Below are 17790 nucleotides of genomic sequence, written 5' to 3' on the forward strand. Positions count from 1 at the left end.
GTAAGACTTGTGGACGTTAAAATTAATACGTACAATGAAAGGGGTAGGGAACGACATTCCTTCACATTTACCAGTAATCATATCATAAAGAATGGAAATGGCAAATAATAAAGTGCATTTCGTAATAGCACGCACTGTTCCATGATATCGTTCATTATTTATTTAATTTATGTGACTTTTTCGTACGAAAGGTTAGAAACCTATAGGTGGGCAAAGGATTTTTTCTGTTTTTATTAATTTTATATAATTTTTTGTATTTTTTAAAAGCATTCCGGAAACCATGCTCTGGAGACCAAACGTGGAGCTTTCAGGTCACTTCTGATCTTCGGTAAACGGGCGGTGGCATTCATATCCCACCTTAATGACATTCACAAATATCCATGCCCACGACGGGATTTAAGCCCGCAGGGTGGTGGTGAGCGGATATGTTAACCTTTGGACCAACAAGATCGGCTCTATTACAGCAGTTTGAACTTAATACCGTTTGTGTGTGCTGGAGGCATATGTTTTCTTTTCTTTTTTTTTTTTTTAATGTCACTAAAAGTGGTTCTATGGGAACCAAAATTGAAATGATGTAACAGATTTTGTTATGGATCTCATATACTAAATTTTAGTAAAATCAGCCAAGCCAGAGCAAAAAAATAACACCAACAGAGAAACAAATTTTTCATTTCTGTTAACAGTACACAATACATATTTCGGCCTTGGATTATTTTGCCTGTCTCTAACACACACACACACACACACATTTTTAGAATTCCTCCCTCCCACTACTTAAGGGAAGATACCCTTTCCATTATTTTAATTATCTTAGGATGTTTAATAATTTAGTCAACCAAAGGGTAACGACGGTAGTTTTTAATCTAAACTCATGAGCCAAAACATTGACTACCTACCTAGCAGCGTGTTGATCCTCCTTTGACCTCGATAATCGGTTGCACTTGTCTTGCATCCACTCCATTAAACCATGGTGGATGTCCTGAAGTATTCTGAACAGAATAATGTCCTAGAGGTCAGCGAGTGAGCGAGGCTGTCGTCGACTGGCGATGCTGTGTTCCTCATGATCCCACAAATATTTGATTGGATTCGGATTACAACAATTAGGCTAGGAGAGCACACGGAATGCTTGCTTGTGCCCTTCGAACCATGCTTACTCATTGCGAATATCGAGCCTCGCGCCATTGTGTATCTGGGATCCATTGAGTCACATTGTTATCATGTAGGGCAATGTCCAATACAAAATAATGTAAGAATTAGCGATCAAAGTTTGTTCGGTGGGGATAACAGAACGCAGTGAAGTCCATGAAAGCAATTGCCATATCAGGATAGTGCAGCCACTGGCCTGTCATTCTAATCGGCAGTCTGGTTGGCGGAAAACAGGCTGGGGTCAATATTTCGGCTCATGAGGGTCTAAGTGACTTTGGCTGATGGTCCAGTGGAGAGTGTACTCTTCCCCTAAAAAGTGTGCATATTTCTGCATAGCTTAAAATGATGGGCGGTCAACAAATTTATCAATATCATATTGACAAATGTGTTTGCATTGTGGAATTTTTGAACTTAAAAAAAATCAACGTATTACGTTGATTATTTTTAAAAGTTGGATTCTCCTTACGAAAATCACTGGAGCCCACCTTACACTCATGTTTATGCTATCAATATATAGGCTACATTAAATGAACAACCTAACTCACAAACAGTTGGCAACTATTGATATTGGCTGTTTATTTCTGTATTTCTGATTATATTCATTACCATCTTTATTGTTCTCCCAGGTAATATTTTTCAAACCTCAGCCAGTTAAGAATATAACACATCAGTTCTTCATCAAGCAGAATACTTGTAATTTAGAATACTCTAAAAGGAGCTTAAAACATTGCATTGCTACTCGGTACATTTCAGTGTTTCTTGATTATCTGCATCAAACCCATTTTCTTGCTTGATGTAGTCGACTACTGGATTCTTTGTTTTCTGTTAAATTTTTTATTTCTAGCACTGATTCTCCGATTTTCCTGTCATAATGATAAAACCTGCTTCGAATATATTCGTTTGTAGCGTCAAGCGTAAATCAGTGAGGCAAAAAGTGGTGTTTTGAAATCATGTGCACTTACGCCATCATAAATGGACTGTCTTATGATTGAGAGGAAATGAGAAGGATTATTTCTCTTCCTTTTTTTCTATTCTTGGCTCGTATTTCTGAAATACTTGTTTTGGTTGCTTCTTTACGCTTTCAATGAATTTGTTTTTATCAGAGTTAAAAACCAAGCTATGTTTTGTGAGATACGATATTATTGTGGTAATCAAATTAAAAATCTCTATAACATAAAACAAAGTGGATATGCTATCTATTTCGCCATCCAGGTCATACCATCCCCCTTCTGCTCGCTGTACTTGTCTGCAGTTCTTTTCGAATATGTATTTATAAATATTCGAGACTAATAATGATTTTACTACGATATTATTTTTAATTTGTATGTGTGTATTTTTTTTAAATTCTCAATATTGATTGCCTCTTTTAGATCCCAATTTGGAATCAACTGTCGAAAGAACATTCATCAGTCATAAAAAAAAAAAAACTCGTTAGACTTGATTTTTCATTTCTCTTTCTTATTTCTCATCCTGCATTTCTACGTGATTTAGGGGAAGAAGAAAAGCGAATCAGAGTTGTTCTGCTGCACTTGTCAAAACTTCCACAACTTTCCAAACCCACTTTATAAAGCATAAAAGAAAGGTGGCGAATGCCAAAGCACGAATTCCAACTCTGGTTTCGAAATGGCTTCTCTTTGGCGTTTCATCTGCAAGCCCGTCGCATGTGTGTGTGTGTTCGTTCTTTTATCTAACGCAAAATATCTGCGACTCTGCGTTAGATAGACGAGCCGTAATGCCTTGGTGTTTTTCACTTGATATGGTGCGAAGGGCGGAACATTTCTCTTCTATTGAGTTAAACCCCATCAGGCATATTTTACTAAACAGTGTTTTGGGTGTAATTTGGTGTGCGTTGAAATATTCCCTGCCTCGGCTGTAATTTTTTCTTATTTTTATATGGAATCAGTTACTTAAATAAAAACCTCCTGGCATTGCAGCCGCGAAATATATTGGCGAGGCCGCATTTTTTTTTTTTTTTTTTTTTTTTTTTGTTTTGTTCCTCCATTCCGAAAGGAAGAAAAATGACATTGCGTTCTGTTTTGCCTTGTTTGTTTCCTTTGGCAGTAATTTTTCATCAACTGTTTCGTAGTCCGTATACATCAGCCCTCCCTGCTACTTGTCGCAGAAATAAATCAATAGCCATCTGTTATGCTAGAGATGTTAGATGTGCCGTTGTTCTCCAGTTTTCTTCCGTCCCCCCCCCCCCCCCAACCCTCTCTCTTTCTCTCTCTCTCTCCCCACACGAGACTTATTAGACGGAGTCCCACTGTTAGGAAGAGATGAACACGCGCGCACTCGGAAAAAATCAATTGCTGGCGTGTGGCGCGTGCTCTGTATGTATTCATTTTACCACTAGGGGCGCCGTATACCCGGACGTTCTCAGTCTGAACTAAGTCACGCGACAGTGGTGTCAGTTTCCTGGCTTGTTTTTATCTGCCCTTTGTTAATGTATTTTATTTTTACCGGGTGGGGGGAAATGCATATTTTAATGGGAACAAAAGCACTGAATCCAGTTAGGTGATTTTACAGAAACAAAGGCTGCGAGCACTTTCTTTTATGATCTACTTTAGTGGCAATCAATTAAATGTGTTTTCAAAAACTTTCCTTGTTATCAATATTTTAAAGGCGACTTCTGTTATAATTATTGAGGGAGATGCAAAAAGAGCTACGAGGTTGACAGGGAGACTGAAAAAGATGATCTTGTGTTTACATTTTCATTGATAAAGATGAGCGACGCATTGGAAGAGGTAGGAATATTTGTTTTAATTGATGCAATTATAGATTGGTGCATCACCCCCATCTTTTTTTATTTTTTTTTAAATCAAATCTGCAATAGAAAAGCAGTAATATTCTTTTTAAAAATATGAGTGGTGTCCAGTTATTAATATTTGTCACAAATATTTCTTAAATGTGGAAAAAATCATTTAAAAATAATTGTTTACAAACCTTATTTATCTAAGACAGTTTCTCATTTAATTATTAATTCAATGTTTATATATTTATTTATATTATTTTTTTCCAGTGTGATAGCGAAAGCGAGGACGAAAGGGTAAGTAGAAATCTCATTCCTTTTCTGTTTCCGTATTTCAGGAACACCTCCTTTATAAAGATATTGAGAATATTCTTTTGAAGCCGAATCCTTTGAGTTTCTTCATCCCAGAATCGGACGGAGTAAATAAACACCCTTAAGTTAAAACACGTTAGTAAATTCACTTAACTACTTATTCGTTTCGACCTCCCTTCTTTTTATGACTAGAAACTGGCTAATCAGATCAGGGATGTTCAAACTTTTCTCTTCTCTGTGGCTACTGCCAAATCGAAACTTGTTCCACAATCACCCAAGCGCTATTTCATGGAAAGAGCAGGTGAATACACTCTTTCTTAGACTGACAGGTCTCACTGGAAAAATGTTGTGCATCCTTGGTCTGCATTTATCTTTCTTAATCACCAAGATAAATAAATAAAGAAAAAAAGCAGCCACTCTAATACTTGTAGTAATAGATATTTAAATATAAAGATTCTCAAAATCAAATTCTGAGTGATAAATTACTTGAAATGAAATGAGTTTCTCAGCTTGGAAACAACCTTGGTTACAATCTTACGTGCAATTTTAATGTTCTACACGTAAATAAAAAACCCTTTGATGGCGTTAAATATTTTATTCTAAACCTATTTTTTTAATAGTATGCTAATCATTGAATGCTTTGTTGCTTTCCTTAGAAATGCAGTGTTCTTTCTCAGATAACCAATCTCGAACTCACACCATCTTCCACTAGGATGCTGTACCATCAGTGTATGCGGATGTCAAATTATGCACCAGTTTTTGAGTTATTATTAATGGAGTTCCTCTCAAGTGCCGTCTGCATATGAGGGAACTCAACGCACTTCTGTGGTGCACTTTGGAATCCGTTTAAGTTGAATCTGCATTGATACTGTGGGGATTGTCGCAAAGGTTGAGAACCTCGCATCGCTTTTGGATATATCAGATTATCTGTATTACATTCCCTAATGAAATAAGGAATTAAACATGGAAATTCTCCCTTTCCGTGCTCGATTTCTCTATTTAGTTTAATTGCTGTGTCTGACTGTGTTAATGTACTCTTGATCAATCCTAATATATCTATTTTTTATTAAGTGCACCGACCTGGTAAGTACCTATTCTTATTGCTTGAGTGCCATCAAGTTACTGTGCAGTTATGAGTGTTCATGAAATTCTGTCAGACGATACAGGAAAATTTTTAGAAGTCGCACTGTAGTAAGTTTCCAAGAACCGTATTTATTTAATATAATGTTCTGAGATGTTTTTTTTTATGAGCGCAGTGAACTACTTACTCTAGTTATGTGTTTTTGTTTCTTGATTATTTAAAAAAAATTGAATAATGTTTTAAAAATATACTCATTTATCTGACATTAGTTCATCCCTGCGAAGTATGAGATCTAAATATACTCAGTTTGTTGGTATGTATTTCTAATCAGTATTTTTTCTCTTGGTTCATGCGGAAGTTGATTTAGTTAAATTGAATATCACTTTCATCCCAGGCAGTACAAAATCGCAAACGAAAATATAAAGACAACCATCTGCGTAATTCTGTTAATTCACTGATGAATGGAACGCTCATCACCGAAACAATAATATCTTCAGTATTTGCTATCTTAATGTAATTTTAGAGTTTATTTGGAATGCTAATCTATTTTTTTCTAAATGAGTCATTTATTCTCTTGTGTCATTCTCTTTAATGTGCTTATTTACTGGACTTTCTGTTAAACACTAATAGTTATACAGAGTTCATAATGAGCTTGCATTTCTTTGCTTGGTAGGATGCCATAATCTTTATTTACATTATAATAGACAGTAGCACATCGTGGTGATATTGCAACTACTTAGAATCAACCAATGGGACGGTATGATTCGAAATCGAGGAAGTGCATCCAGTGGTAGAATTTAAGACCAGAGGATTTTCTTGTAGCTTTGTGTTCGTTTTAAATTGGTGTTAATTACCAAACGGTTCGCCTTCAAATCTGTGTTTCATACACACGCGTTAACCTTTTCTATTAGGTTATCACCTAGTGCCGAGTTAAGACTTCATCAGGTATCACCTTTGTTGTATGCGCGCCGACCATTACAGTGGCCGCTAATCTCCTAATGATCATTTGCATGCATCGTGAGTCATTAGTGTATCATTGACGAGCGAAGTTAAGTCGCGTTGCCATCTGCTACAAGAGATTATCATCACGCAATGAAACAGGGAATGCATTTGAACAGTCTCATGCACTGCGCGGAAACCGACCTACAGTCACTTGTGTGTGAGTGATTTATAGCTGTCTTCCTTTATTTCTTGGAATTTCCATTTCTTTATTATACCTCTTATTTGCTGATTATATGAGGGATGAGTTGATGTAACGTAATTTAATGGTACATCCGAAGATGTACTTGCACCAAGCATATTTTGATAACTTTAATAACCCTCAGAAATAATCCTTAAAAAAAAATCTTAAATTTATTCAGATTTCATTAAAAATTACGCGAGTGCCATCTCCCAACGATGCCGTACACAGACAATTTCACTGGTTTCGTAAATTAGATGAAATTTTATTTCTTCCATTTTTTTAATTTCGCTTTTAATCTTCTTTAGAAGCTTTTTTTTTCTTCTTCTTCTTTCCGGTCGCCACTACACGGCCCCGTCAGATCGATATTCATTACAATAAAAGCCTTAGAGCGTATCTCCGTTCTAAGTGAATTAAATTCTCGGTAGGCTGCAGCTTCTTATACAATTTGTTTGGTTCTTTTACTTGAAACTGCCTCAAAATTCAAGATTACTTTCTTTGAGATTTATGAGTTTTTTTTTTTCTCCCCTCTCCCTTCTTAGGTTAACTCTGATGAGACGAAACTTAAAAGTTTACCTGGACTTGTAAACTAAATTCCTTTTCGTGGATGCTTCGCTAGCACTTCTGTTAATTATGGCTGATTTACATAAGTAGTGAAGTAGCGGCTCTATTAGTTTTGTTAATACGAATCAAGTCTAAATTACGCCCATCCCCTCGTTTATCACTGGAAGCATCACCGCGAGAGCAAACGGGATGATTGATCTCATAACACTTGCTAAGTATTCAATCATACACGCAGCTGCCAAAAAGTGCAGTTGGTTACTGTCACTGGAAATATCCCCGGCGCCTATCATACATGCCATCTAGTTGGCGCTCTCAGAATTATTTACATACATTGTTGGATTAAAGATTTTGTGTTACTGAGCTGTTTCTTAGCAACAGACATAAATGGAGAACTACTATTAATCTTATTTGGCCATTACTAAAGAAAAAAAAAACGTATTAAACATTGGTTCCACTACATTCTATTCAAATGGCGTTTATTTGTTTGAAAGGTGATTTCTAGGTTAAGTTAGAGTTTGGGTTTCAAAAAAACACGAGTTTCTCTTCGTGTACTTATTTTGACAGTAAAGAACTGGGCAACAATGTTTTTTTTTTCGGGGGTGGGTTGGAACGTTACAAGGAATGAGCGTAAATATCCTTATGATGAAAAAAAAAAAGTGCACAAAAAAAAATCTTTATACTATTTTCCTTTTAAATCTTCGTTATTTGGAACAAAATAATATGAGAAATTTTTGTTCATTATATTCATTGAATAACCGAATCCGACCCATCACTTTTGAACATTTCTTTCTGTTGGCCGACCTGTTTGCCAGGTAGTTTAGCTTATTCACTCTCCAATCAGTAGTAGATTGCCGGTTCGAATCTCGACTTGGGCTTGGATGTTTGTGATTTGTCTTTGGGCAGAAGACGAATGTCATCGTCCGGTGTGAGACTAGCGGCCTGCTTATTGGAGGCCTGAAGTGGTTTGCAACAAAGTTCCTTGGTTGGTCTCTAGAGCAGGGTTTCTGGGCTGAGTAAAAAAAAAAAAATAGATAAAATATATAAATTAATAGAAAAAAAAATCCTTAGCCCACTTGCGGTACTAATGTGCTATAGGCTTACAACTTTCCTGAGTAGGAGTCATATTGAAATAATAATAATAGTGCCAGGATTTCAAATGCTTAGTGGAAACCTCATACCCATCAGTTCAGCCTGTCTTAATCAGGCAATTTGTAATTCGTAAGAGCTCTCCCTAAAGTCAAGTCGAAAGAACGACCAAGAGTTTTTAAAATTCAACGTGAGTTAGCCAGTCTCATCCGAACATGGAAGGACTTTTTATGCCGCAGAACAAACTGGCTAAATAACGCTTACAATTATCACAAAATAGCCATAACATGCATAAGCATACTACTCGTCATACTGGTTGGAAAAAGCACCTCCAGAGAGGCAATCAGTCAAATTTGTCATGAACTGTGTTAGTGGAGCAGATGATATTGGTAACTAACTTCCAAAAGGGGGGGGGGATCTGCTCACTTGTTTGCTCTGTGAAGGCAAAAGACACTTTACTATGTGTTGGGTGGGGGGATGAGAGAGAGAAGTGAGTGAAGAGTAAAATATCTTGTCTGGAACGTCAAGAATAATTCTATGTGAAATTCGAAGGTGAATGACAGCTGTCGACGCCTTAAACGAATTCTCAGCAGTTAAATGAGTTCTGGCGGCAGTAATGATATGCCACTTGCAGAGGTATCAGAATTACGGACTTGATTAGTGGAAAACGGTTCCATGTTCCGATAGTTTAAACTTCGACTCATACACGACGATCATGCGCTTAGAGTTTTGACTTAAGACTTCATGAGTTTTGCATCTGCTGTCCATCGAACCAGAGAGAAATTCAAAAACGATTCACTGATCTGTTATATAACACCGATTTAGAGTAGTATCCTAACCAGAGATTGATTTATCAAGAGTTTTTTTTTAGCTATTTCAGCGGGGTCTTTGAGTTTGTCTAGATTCCTTCTCGAATTTTGTAGCCTCCACTTTTTTTTTTAATATATATATATATATATATATATATATATTTCTTCTCCTCCTCGGTTGCTTTGTTGTTAAAGAGTTCTGCTAATTACAGGTGTTACGGTTTCTTGTAGGAATCCCCTTGATAACAGTTAATACTAGGCACTGTCTGATCTTCGTTTTCTGCTTGTTTATGTATAAAGTAATGTATAGGCACACTTTACTAAATGATAAGAACTAACTATCCTGGAAGATTGTTATTACGCTTTTATGATAGTCCTGTCAAGTGTCATTTCTATCCAGGAGGTAGACTATTATAGGTCTCTACCATAGAACTGTAATGTGCACCAGAAAGATAAGGTTCTAATTTCTTCCATTTCGTAGTTAACATCCTACGTCTGTAGAGACGTGTGTTCACAGGGGAGGTTTGCCTGTTTTGATGGACAAAATATTCGAGTTTCGGTGAGGGTGGGAGGGACAAAAACCATCGATATCCCTTTTGATTGAAAATCCTTGACAAAGGTTCCTCGCGTCATAAACAGGATTCGAATCCAGGTCTTTTCAGCCGAGGACTCTGTCGAAACCAACTGAACTGCGGAAGTTCTTTATGACAGAGGAGCAGTAAATTTAGCAGTAAATGATGAATATTAGTAACCTCTACCAGAGATTGAGTTTTTATAATGGTTTTAATTCACAAAACAAGCAATAGTAAGAAAACAAACAATACATTTATTTACTTAGTCGCGATATTTCGGTAGTTTTATACCCGATCATCTTCAGAGCAAACAATGCACTTTACATAAATAGCAGAAATTAATTAATAGTGGGACCAGTTTAAAATTATAACGGGCATCAACGAAGGGGGGGGGGGAGGATTGATATAGCCATCCATACTTTGGCTATGTGGCATTTAAATTGTCAGCATCGCATCCTAAAATCCACTTCACAGTGCAAAAGGAATCAAATAACTCTGTCCGTCATAGAGCCAGAGCTGCTCTTCCAACGATACCACTCCTACCACTGAAGTTAACCTTCGCCACACGTTTTCAGCCCATGATTATAATCCCAGAAAAATAGGGGAAAAAATACTAAATGCCCACTCAAATCCCCTCCCTTCCCTAATACACGAGACCATAGCAAAGTTGTTATGGTCTTGTTCATAGATAAATTGTTATGCTCACAATAACTGCAGCGCTCATCCGAAAAGATATCCAGAGTGCTTAATAAATATTAGCTCCACACCACATTTAAGTTATATATCAAATTGGCAATCCTCCTCTGTTCAGCTTTATCACATTCAGGTCATAAGTGGCGTGCACTTATGACCTTTCTTTCTTACTATGGACAGACAGGAAGATCTGTTGACATCCTTTGGAGAACATAAGAAATACATGCGGCATCACTTATGACAAGTCAGGACTAGTAGATCATCCTTTGGACACCTCTCGGCACAGGACAAGAAGTATGGCTGTGTTAGTTTACAAAAAAAAAAAAAAAAGAGGTCATTTTAACATCGAATTAATACATTGTTGTTAACTCTCACTTTATCCAACAATAGATAGCTCCAGTTAAGATTTTAAGTTCTTAATGTTGTCAATTTCAAACTGTTCCCGGTTTAACTAAATCTTGCTCTTTGTATACCGTGACAAACTGTTTGTGTTGAAGATGTTGGATAGAAAACCAGCAAATTATCAGCAACTAAGTAAATAAATATATTATTTATTTTCTAGTGATTGTCTTACATTGTGATTTAAAACCGTTATAAACAAAACATTCAACATGAACTGCCAAAACATAAGCGTTTTACTATTTATCACATTTTTTTTCTATTTCATGGTACTGGGCTGGTGAGTGACTGTCTTAGTACCTCCAGGTGTGAAAGCTTCATCCAGCTTTGTCAATTGAATGTTCATTTAGCCCCAGTATTTGCTATTGGTTGGTTGTTTGCTTGATGGATGTTTAGAATCTTTGTATGAATTGATTCGAGGCGGTTTTCGTTCCATGCACAAGTAGTTGTGTTTGTTCTACACAGTCAGTTCAGATGATTTGCATTTATTTCTCATTCTGTCAAACGACTGCGTGTATGGTTGCTGTGACGACCTTACTAGGCTTGCTGTTGAGATAAAACATTCTTTTTTTTAACTAACAGAACAGAGACCGCAGGCGTTAATATTCATTGCTTGTTGCCTTTTATTTTTTTTTCAGTGTATTTAGATGCTCAGTCGAGGTGGTCTTCACCTTTTGGAATATTATCTTTCATAATGATTTATATACTATCATTTTGTTCACGAGCTAAAATATTTTAGCATTTAAAGTAAGTTGTTTGCTTCGCATTCACTTTATAACAGGAGTGAATGCGTCATAGTTGAGCGCACAAGAACTCAGTTACTTGTTTTCTGACTTTTCAGATGAGACGGACGAAATCAATCTCCAGAGAGTGCGGGATCATAAATTATTAATTATCATAAATTATATTAAAAAAAAGCTGCTCTAATGAATCGAAATAGCGTCAGATTAGGGAAACTATCACTAAACACTCTTAATGAAATTCCCAACCCAATCCCCAAATTCCAAACGAGCAATCTTGCTTCTTGTTTATTTATTTTTAATTTTTTTTAAATTATTAAATCTAGGTTTGAAAATCTTGTTGATATCCCCTAAATATCTCGCAGCGGCAGTAGTTCGTTAGCATAGAACTAACTCGCTGCGAAGTGCAAACTATTTGTGTTGAAATCCAGCAACGTTCTACTCTATATGACCAAAATACCACAAACAGCGCTATTCATCATATTTTGGTGGTATGGAAAAGTGGGGTATTAGGTTGTTAATCCCATATTTTAAGTTAATTGATAATATCGAACCATATAACCTAAACAAGCTAAAGGTTTTAACTTTCCCCATCTGTTATTTTTCAAATTTACTCTTTCATTCCACATAAATGGAATATCAAATTAAACTGGTTAGCGATTCACAATAAACAGCAGCTTTATTGGTTCTTCGTCTTTCATGGGTAGAACAATTTTTTTAAAAAGATAGTTCAGCACCTCTACTTCTTCCAGTCTCTTATTTTTTTGGCTTAGCAAAATTTCACTACAGATCACATGATAGCTAATATGTATTGTATTTCTCAAAAAAATTGACGTACAGCAAAAACAAACACGTCTTCTGTTTTCTTTTTCCTTCCAGGAAACATAACATCAGCTAAGGGTGTCTGCGTAACTTTACAGCAGAGTTAAAAAAAAAAAAGAAAAAAGTTTTTGTTTTTCGGCGCGCTAATCAGTTTCTAGCTGGCCAGAAGAGACAGAAAACAATCTGCTTCGGTTCCGTAGGCCTGCGCTAACAAAGGTTCCCCATTGTCTTGTGGCTATGATCAAGTCTCTAGCAATGTGTAAATTGACTGCCAGCATGCTTCTCCCGGACGCCAAATCGCGTTAAAGGCGGCAACAAATTCAATTAGGCTCCCAGCTTCCTGGCCTTGGCAAAGGTGGCGACACAATCAGCGTTGCTTAGCAACCAAGCCGTTTAATGATATGTAAACCTGCTGGGTGAAAAAGACACTTGAAGATTTATCTTGATAAATCAGGCGACCTGCGTTACGGATGGAACGTAGGGTGAAGGGGGTGTACTGTCAGCGGCACATATCCTTGGGAATTATAGATGGAGGTGCATTACTTTTGATTGTAATAACAGCGAGGGAGACGTGGGATGCCTCCCACTGGCAGTAAAAGATTATTGACAGAACAAATAAACCTCGGGCACCTTTGGGACCCTGTTTAATGCTTTGCTGCTATGATGTTTGTATGTCTAGTTCCCCGAAGTGCAGCGCCTCGGATGCGACCATCAATTGGTTATATACGACTAGCAGGAAACTTCTACAACGCATCATCCGGTGAAGTTATTTTTCTTCTGCGTCGAGCACATGAAGAGAGATCTTTAAGCGAGGAAAGAAAGTTGCATATATTTTAGTTTCCGATGAACTTCTTTATGAAGTTAAACATGAGAATTTGGCGTCGGCAACGAATATTTGCGATCTTTCAAGTTCCGAATAATTGAAATACTTGAATCCTCAAAGATCCCTTTGAGGTTAAAGTATTGTTAATTTGATAAACTAATTAATTCAGGAAGTAGCAGTTTCGTTTCGCACGTGACAGAGAGATTATTATTATTTTATTTTATTTTATTTTTTTTTTGGAAAATAAAAATTAAACTTGTTTTTACTATTCAAATAAGTTTTATTTTTAGAAATATATTGTTATTGGTTTTGTTCACAATTATTTATTATTTATAACGTTATAAGCTTAATTTAATAACGAACTCATCATGGATAATTTCACAACGCGAAAAAAGTGAAGTTAGTAAAGCAAATTTCATATTTTTTATATTCAGTGTGTTCAACGAAATTTTTGCTGGTAGTTATAAACTTGAAATGAACAATTAAAACTTGCTATACTCGGTTTTAGCTTGCAGTGAATATTTTCTATACTTTAATTTTATTGGCTGAGCTGGTGTTTGCGTTCACAACAATTTGCGCATGCCAAAAAAAAAAAAAAAAAAAAAAAAAAAAGGTGAGCGTAATCGATAACGAATTATTATATTGTCTTCGTTAAGATGACAATATAATTTTTCACTTTAAAAGGCGTTTTTTCATACTAGCTAATAAACATGAAGGGATTGTTTTACTTTTTTTTTTCACTTCATCAATGAAGATAATTAAATTTATTTTAATTTAGATTATACCGAAAATGAGGATTCAAAAACTGCAACTTCGTGATTGCCTTTTTTAATAATAATAAAAAAAAAATAGTATCGAATGCGAAAAAAGGATTCTAGATAAACTCGAGGGTGGATTTGATCTCTTCTATAATTACAATCATTACAGTCTAGCATTCGTTGATTATTTTGTAGGTGATTCAAGCAGTTTATATCTTCATATTCTACAAAGAATTTACAGTACTGAACTGACAATATTTAACTTGTTTGTTCCCTGCTGACTGCACGACCTGATGCACCCGTGCATGACAGAATCAGTAATTAAAAAAGTTTTTGAAAAAAGTCCACATTCACAACGATGTCGGAAGGAGACGCACTCTCCTTGATCGACAAGCTCGAATTCCATCCAAGATGCGACGAAGAGGTTATTCTATGCCTTTTCCACCGCCAGATGAATTGGCTAGTCTTCAAGAAAACAAGAGGATTTTTGACGCTCTGAAATATCCATATTTACTCATGCAATTGCTGGATAAAACAGGCTGATGTCTTCTCTCATTTTTACCTATAATTTAATCCATTTAAACAAATACAATCTCAGCCTTCATTGGAGAGTGGAGGAAATAGATGCAAACTGCGATGAAGTGTCACCATAAAAATGACGTGACAAAGTACCATCATCAGAAAACATCATTGAGACTAAGCTAAAGACAAAATATTGTCCGTCACCCATCTAACGAAGTACCACGTAAACATCACTGTTTCACACATCCTTTATTTGAACACTTTACTGATTGCTCAGTTTTTGAATACCGGTTATCACAGTCGACCTTGCCATAGCTGAATGATATTGGCTTGGGACTGAAATCCGGAAAAAAAATTGTGAAGAAACGATGTTTTGTTTATCATTCAGCTGATGAATAGTATATAAAAATTATCCATTTTTTGTAATACAAACGATTATAGACAAAGAGGCAGATCAGCATAAATTCGACAAGGTGACTGACAGATCACGGGAATAATTGCTCCTGTAAATATGAACGGATTAAAAAAATTAGATGTCTTTTGAAGCTGAAATGAAGTCTACTACTTTATTTGGTATTTATTCTGAAAATAGTCCGAAATTATTTCATGGCTCGAGTCGCATACTTAATTGCAAGAATTTAAACGGATTGTAAAAAATATATTTGCGACGCACTTTACAAGTAAGATGCAAAAAATATGGACATGCAGAAAATCTAAGATTTAAATTCTAGAAAAATGCCACCATCCACAATTTGCAGTCTAACTCCACAAACACAGAATTGTGTGTTGACATATTGTGAGAAATGCTCTGCCTTTTATCCCAAAGAATGGCAGTTAAACGAACCTCTATATTTCGATCTAGAAGACGGCTTCCGTGGTTTTTTTTTTACCGGCGTTGGATTAAAAGATTTATCGCATCTGTCGGGAGCGGATTCATCACTTTATTTTATTTTTTTCCCCCTACCTGAAATGCGCTAGTTCTCTTCTTGCAGCTTTGTTTCTATACTCAAACGTAATGCGAGGAAGACACGTTTACAGGGGTTATCAAGTAACTGTCAAATCAACGATGCCTCGGAGAATAACGACATCAGTTTTAAAGTTGCTCTGCAGACATCACTGCTTCTCGAAACGCATTCTGTGCCTGCCAGGTGGCCATTTGTGTTGTCAGGAAGATCTAGACACCAAGCTCATTTCCCGAGAGACTTCCCCCGTCTCCTCCCGGCTATCCACTTTGGTATCTGTCGTGACACTGCTGACCGCTCAATCGATTGCAAGCGGGACATTCCATTTAAGGTAATACAGCAGGAAATGGCTGTAAATAATAAGGATTTTAGGTCATCCCACCACGTCGAGTCTCGCATTCTTACTGCGGAAATTGGGAAGCCACACAATGAAGACATCGATATAACGACAACGCTGTGCACAAGCGGCTTCCCTTCCGGTCGCGAGATCGTGGCTAATGACAGCAGTTTATTGTTACGTCACTACATTTCACATCTCTCTCTCTCTCTCGTGTTTTTCATATCTCGTGCACGACTCTGAGCAGTTGTCTAGAAAAGTGGGATGATTTGTTCGGAAAGAAGGAGAATGTTGCGTGCAGCAGTTCTTTAGATAGCAGTTTTGATGTTTGAGTTGTCAGTGTTCAGACCTAATGAAAAAGGAAAAGCATTGCATGCACGATAATCCAGAGTGCTTCTGATATTTGAGATACGTAGTTGTACCAGCTGCTATGGCCAAACTGATGATAATGTTTAAGATTTGCATTTTGCTATTTTGAATAAGACGAAGAGGGAAAAAAATTTCATTTTACTGTTCTATTCTCTTGGACTGAAGTGCGTGTTGCAGTACTCTACATGCATGCATATTGAACTGACTGTCAGTGTAGACTGTTGGTGGGCCAACTTTATGAAATACCGGTAACAATTTTCCTCGAAACGCAGGATTTGTCTTATGCCTGCGTAGGTCAGATAGGATAAAAAGATTAAATAATTCAGATAACTTATTCTCATTATTTCGATTACTTTCCCGATGCTCTTACTTTTAGAAGTCACCAACTGTGGGGTTTGTTTATCTAACGGATTGTACAGTTAATTGACCTTTGCTATAGAAAATAAAGTTTGTTTGTTTTTTTCTGGAAAAAAAAATAAACAAACTGAAAATCGATTCCGAAAAATCGACTGTAGACCCACATATACATGCTAGAATTATTTCGGAAATAACCACATTAAATTAAAAAAGGAATTTATTGCTCCACCAGCCCGCTCCCAATTTTTTTTTAAATCTTCTTCAGGAGAATAAATGTGCTACTGATTTATAATTCTGACATTTTCCAACGAAAGAAAGGCACAACGGTCAGAACACAATCGTTTGGAAAATCAAACGGTTGCTTGCATGTAACCCATTCAATCACTTGGATGTATATTAAGGCCAATCATAGCGTAACTCGTGATTTTTCATCACGAGTTACACTAAGAGTAACTCGTGTTGAAAGAGAGTTCGCACATCGTTTCGCGTAAGTCCTTGAATTTTGCTGTATTGGGTTTGAATGCATATTATTTCAGAAGCTTCCTTAAATGACTGTTGTCAAGGCACTTGCCGATCATCTTGCGTGGTGTGGAAAGAATAGGTTTCTCTGGGAGATTGTTGTATGGCTTAATTATTGCCGAAATGTTTCTTTCTAAATGAACGAATACTGCAGAATCTATGGACTGGACTATACATTCAGTAGTTCTTATTAGGAACTGCACTCTTACCATCTCTGCTCTAGTATAAATCTCACTTTTTTTTTTCTTTGTGTGCAATCCTTACCCATGGAAGGTTATAAACTGCTTCCCATCAGGCATCCATTTAAAATGGTGGTCTCAAGCCGGGCTATGTAAATCGTCTTCCATCTAAAGTCATTGACAAACATCAGTGCTACGATTTCCAGGTTGAACAGAAAGAGTGGTGCCTGTTTATTTTGGGGAATAAAAAGTGGTTGGATTATTTATTAAAAAAAATAATTCACAGTTGCACGTTATGTCATAATATGCATGATCACCTCCCCTTCTTTACTGCGTGAGTATGATTTTTAAGACAAAATATAATTTTTATATAATGAGAAATTCAGTTTATGCACTCACGACAGCCATATTTTATTTTGGAGGGTATTTATTAAATACATGTGGGATTGTTCTCTTGAATACATGCTTCATTTTCTTTTTTTGAAAAACTGTATCGTGCAATAGTCATGCAAATACCTTTTTAAGTTATGAGCTAAGCGAAATTGAAAGATTCTGAAGGAGGTGGGGGGGGGGGTGAAGCAAAGCGAAAACCCTTATTTGAAGGAAGTCATGCAGGAAAGATCCACCGAGTATTTTTTTAGTCTGTCTTTTAAAGGTGTAAAATCCCTGCCCTCACTTGGTTTTTCTCGAGAAAAATAAATCCTTTTATTAAATAATTTAATTCGAAATGTTAACTATTCTATTTTTAGACACATTCAAATACAACGAAAGAGCACTTTGTTTTAATTTGATTAAGATTAATTAATACAAT

The 17790-nt window shown here is 36.4% G+C and overlaps 1 protein-coding gene across 1 annotated transcript in view; it reads left to right on the forward strand.

Moving 5' to 3' along the window:
* The window catches only part of LOC150107152 (uncharacterized), an 868219-nt gene that overhangs the window by 425877 nt on the left and 424552 nt on the right, over positions 1-17790 (forward strand). Inside the window, exon 5 of the mRNA XM_090391665.1 lies at positions 4166-4192. Coding sequence (XP_090247791.1) covers positions 4166-4192 — 27 coding nt within the window. The remainder of the gene's footprint in view (positions 1-4165; positions 4193-17790) is intronic.

Source organism: Typopeltis vanoorti, chromosome 4 (assembly GCF_054136105.1).
Source record: "Typopeltis vanoorti isolate ZY-2024b chromosome 4, IOZ_Tvanoo_1.0, whole genome shotgun sequence".
In the NCBI taxonomy this organism is placed as follows: Eukaryota; Metazoa; Arthropoda; class Arachnida; order Uropygi; family Thelyphonidae; genus Typopeltis; species Typopeltis vanoorti.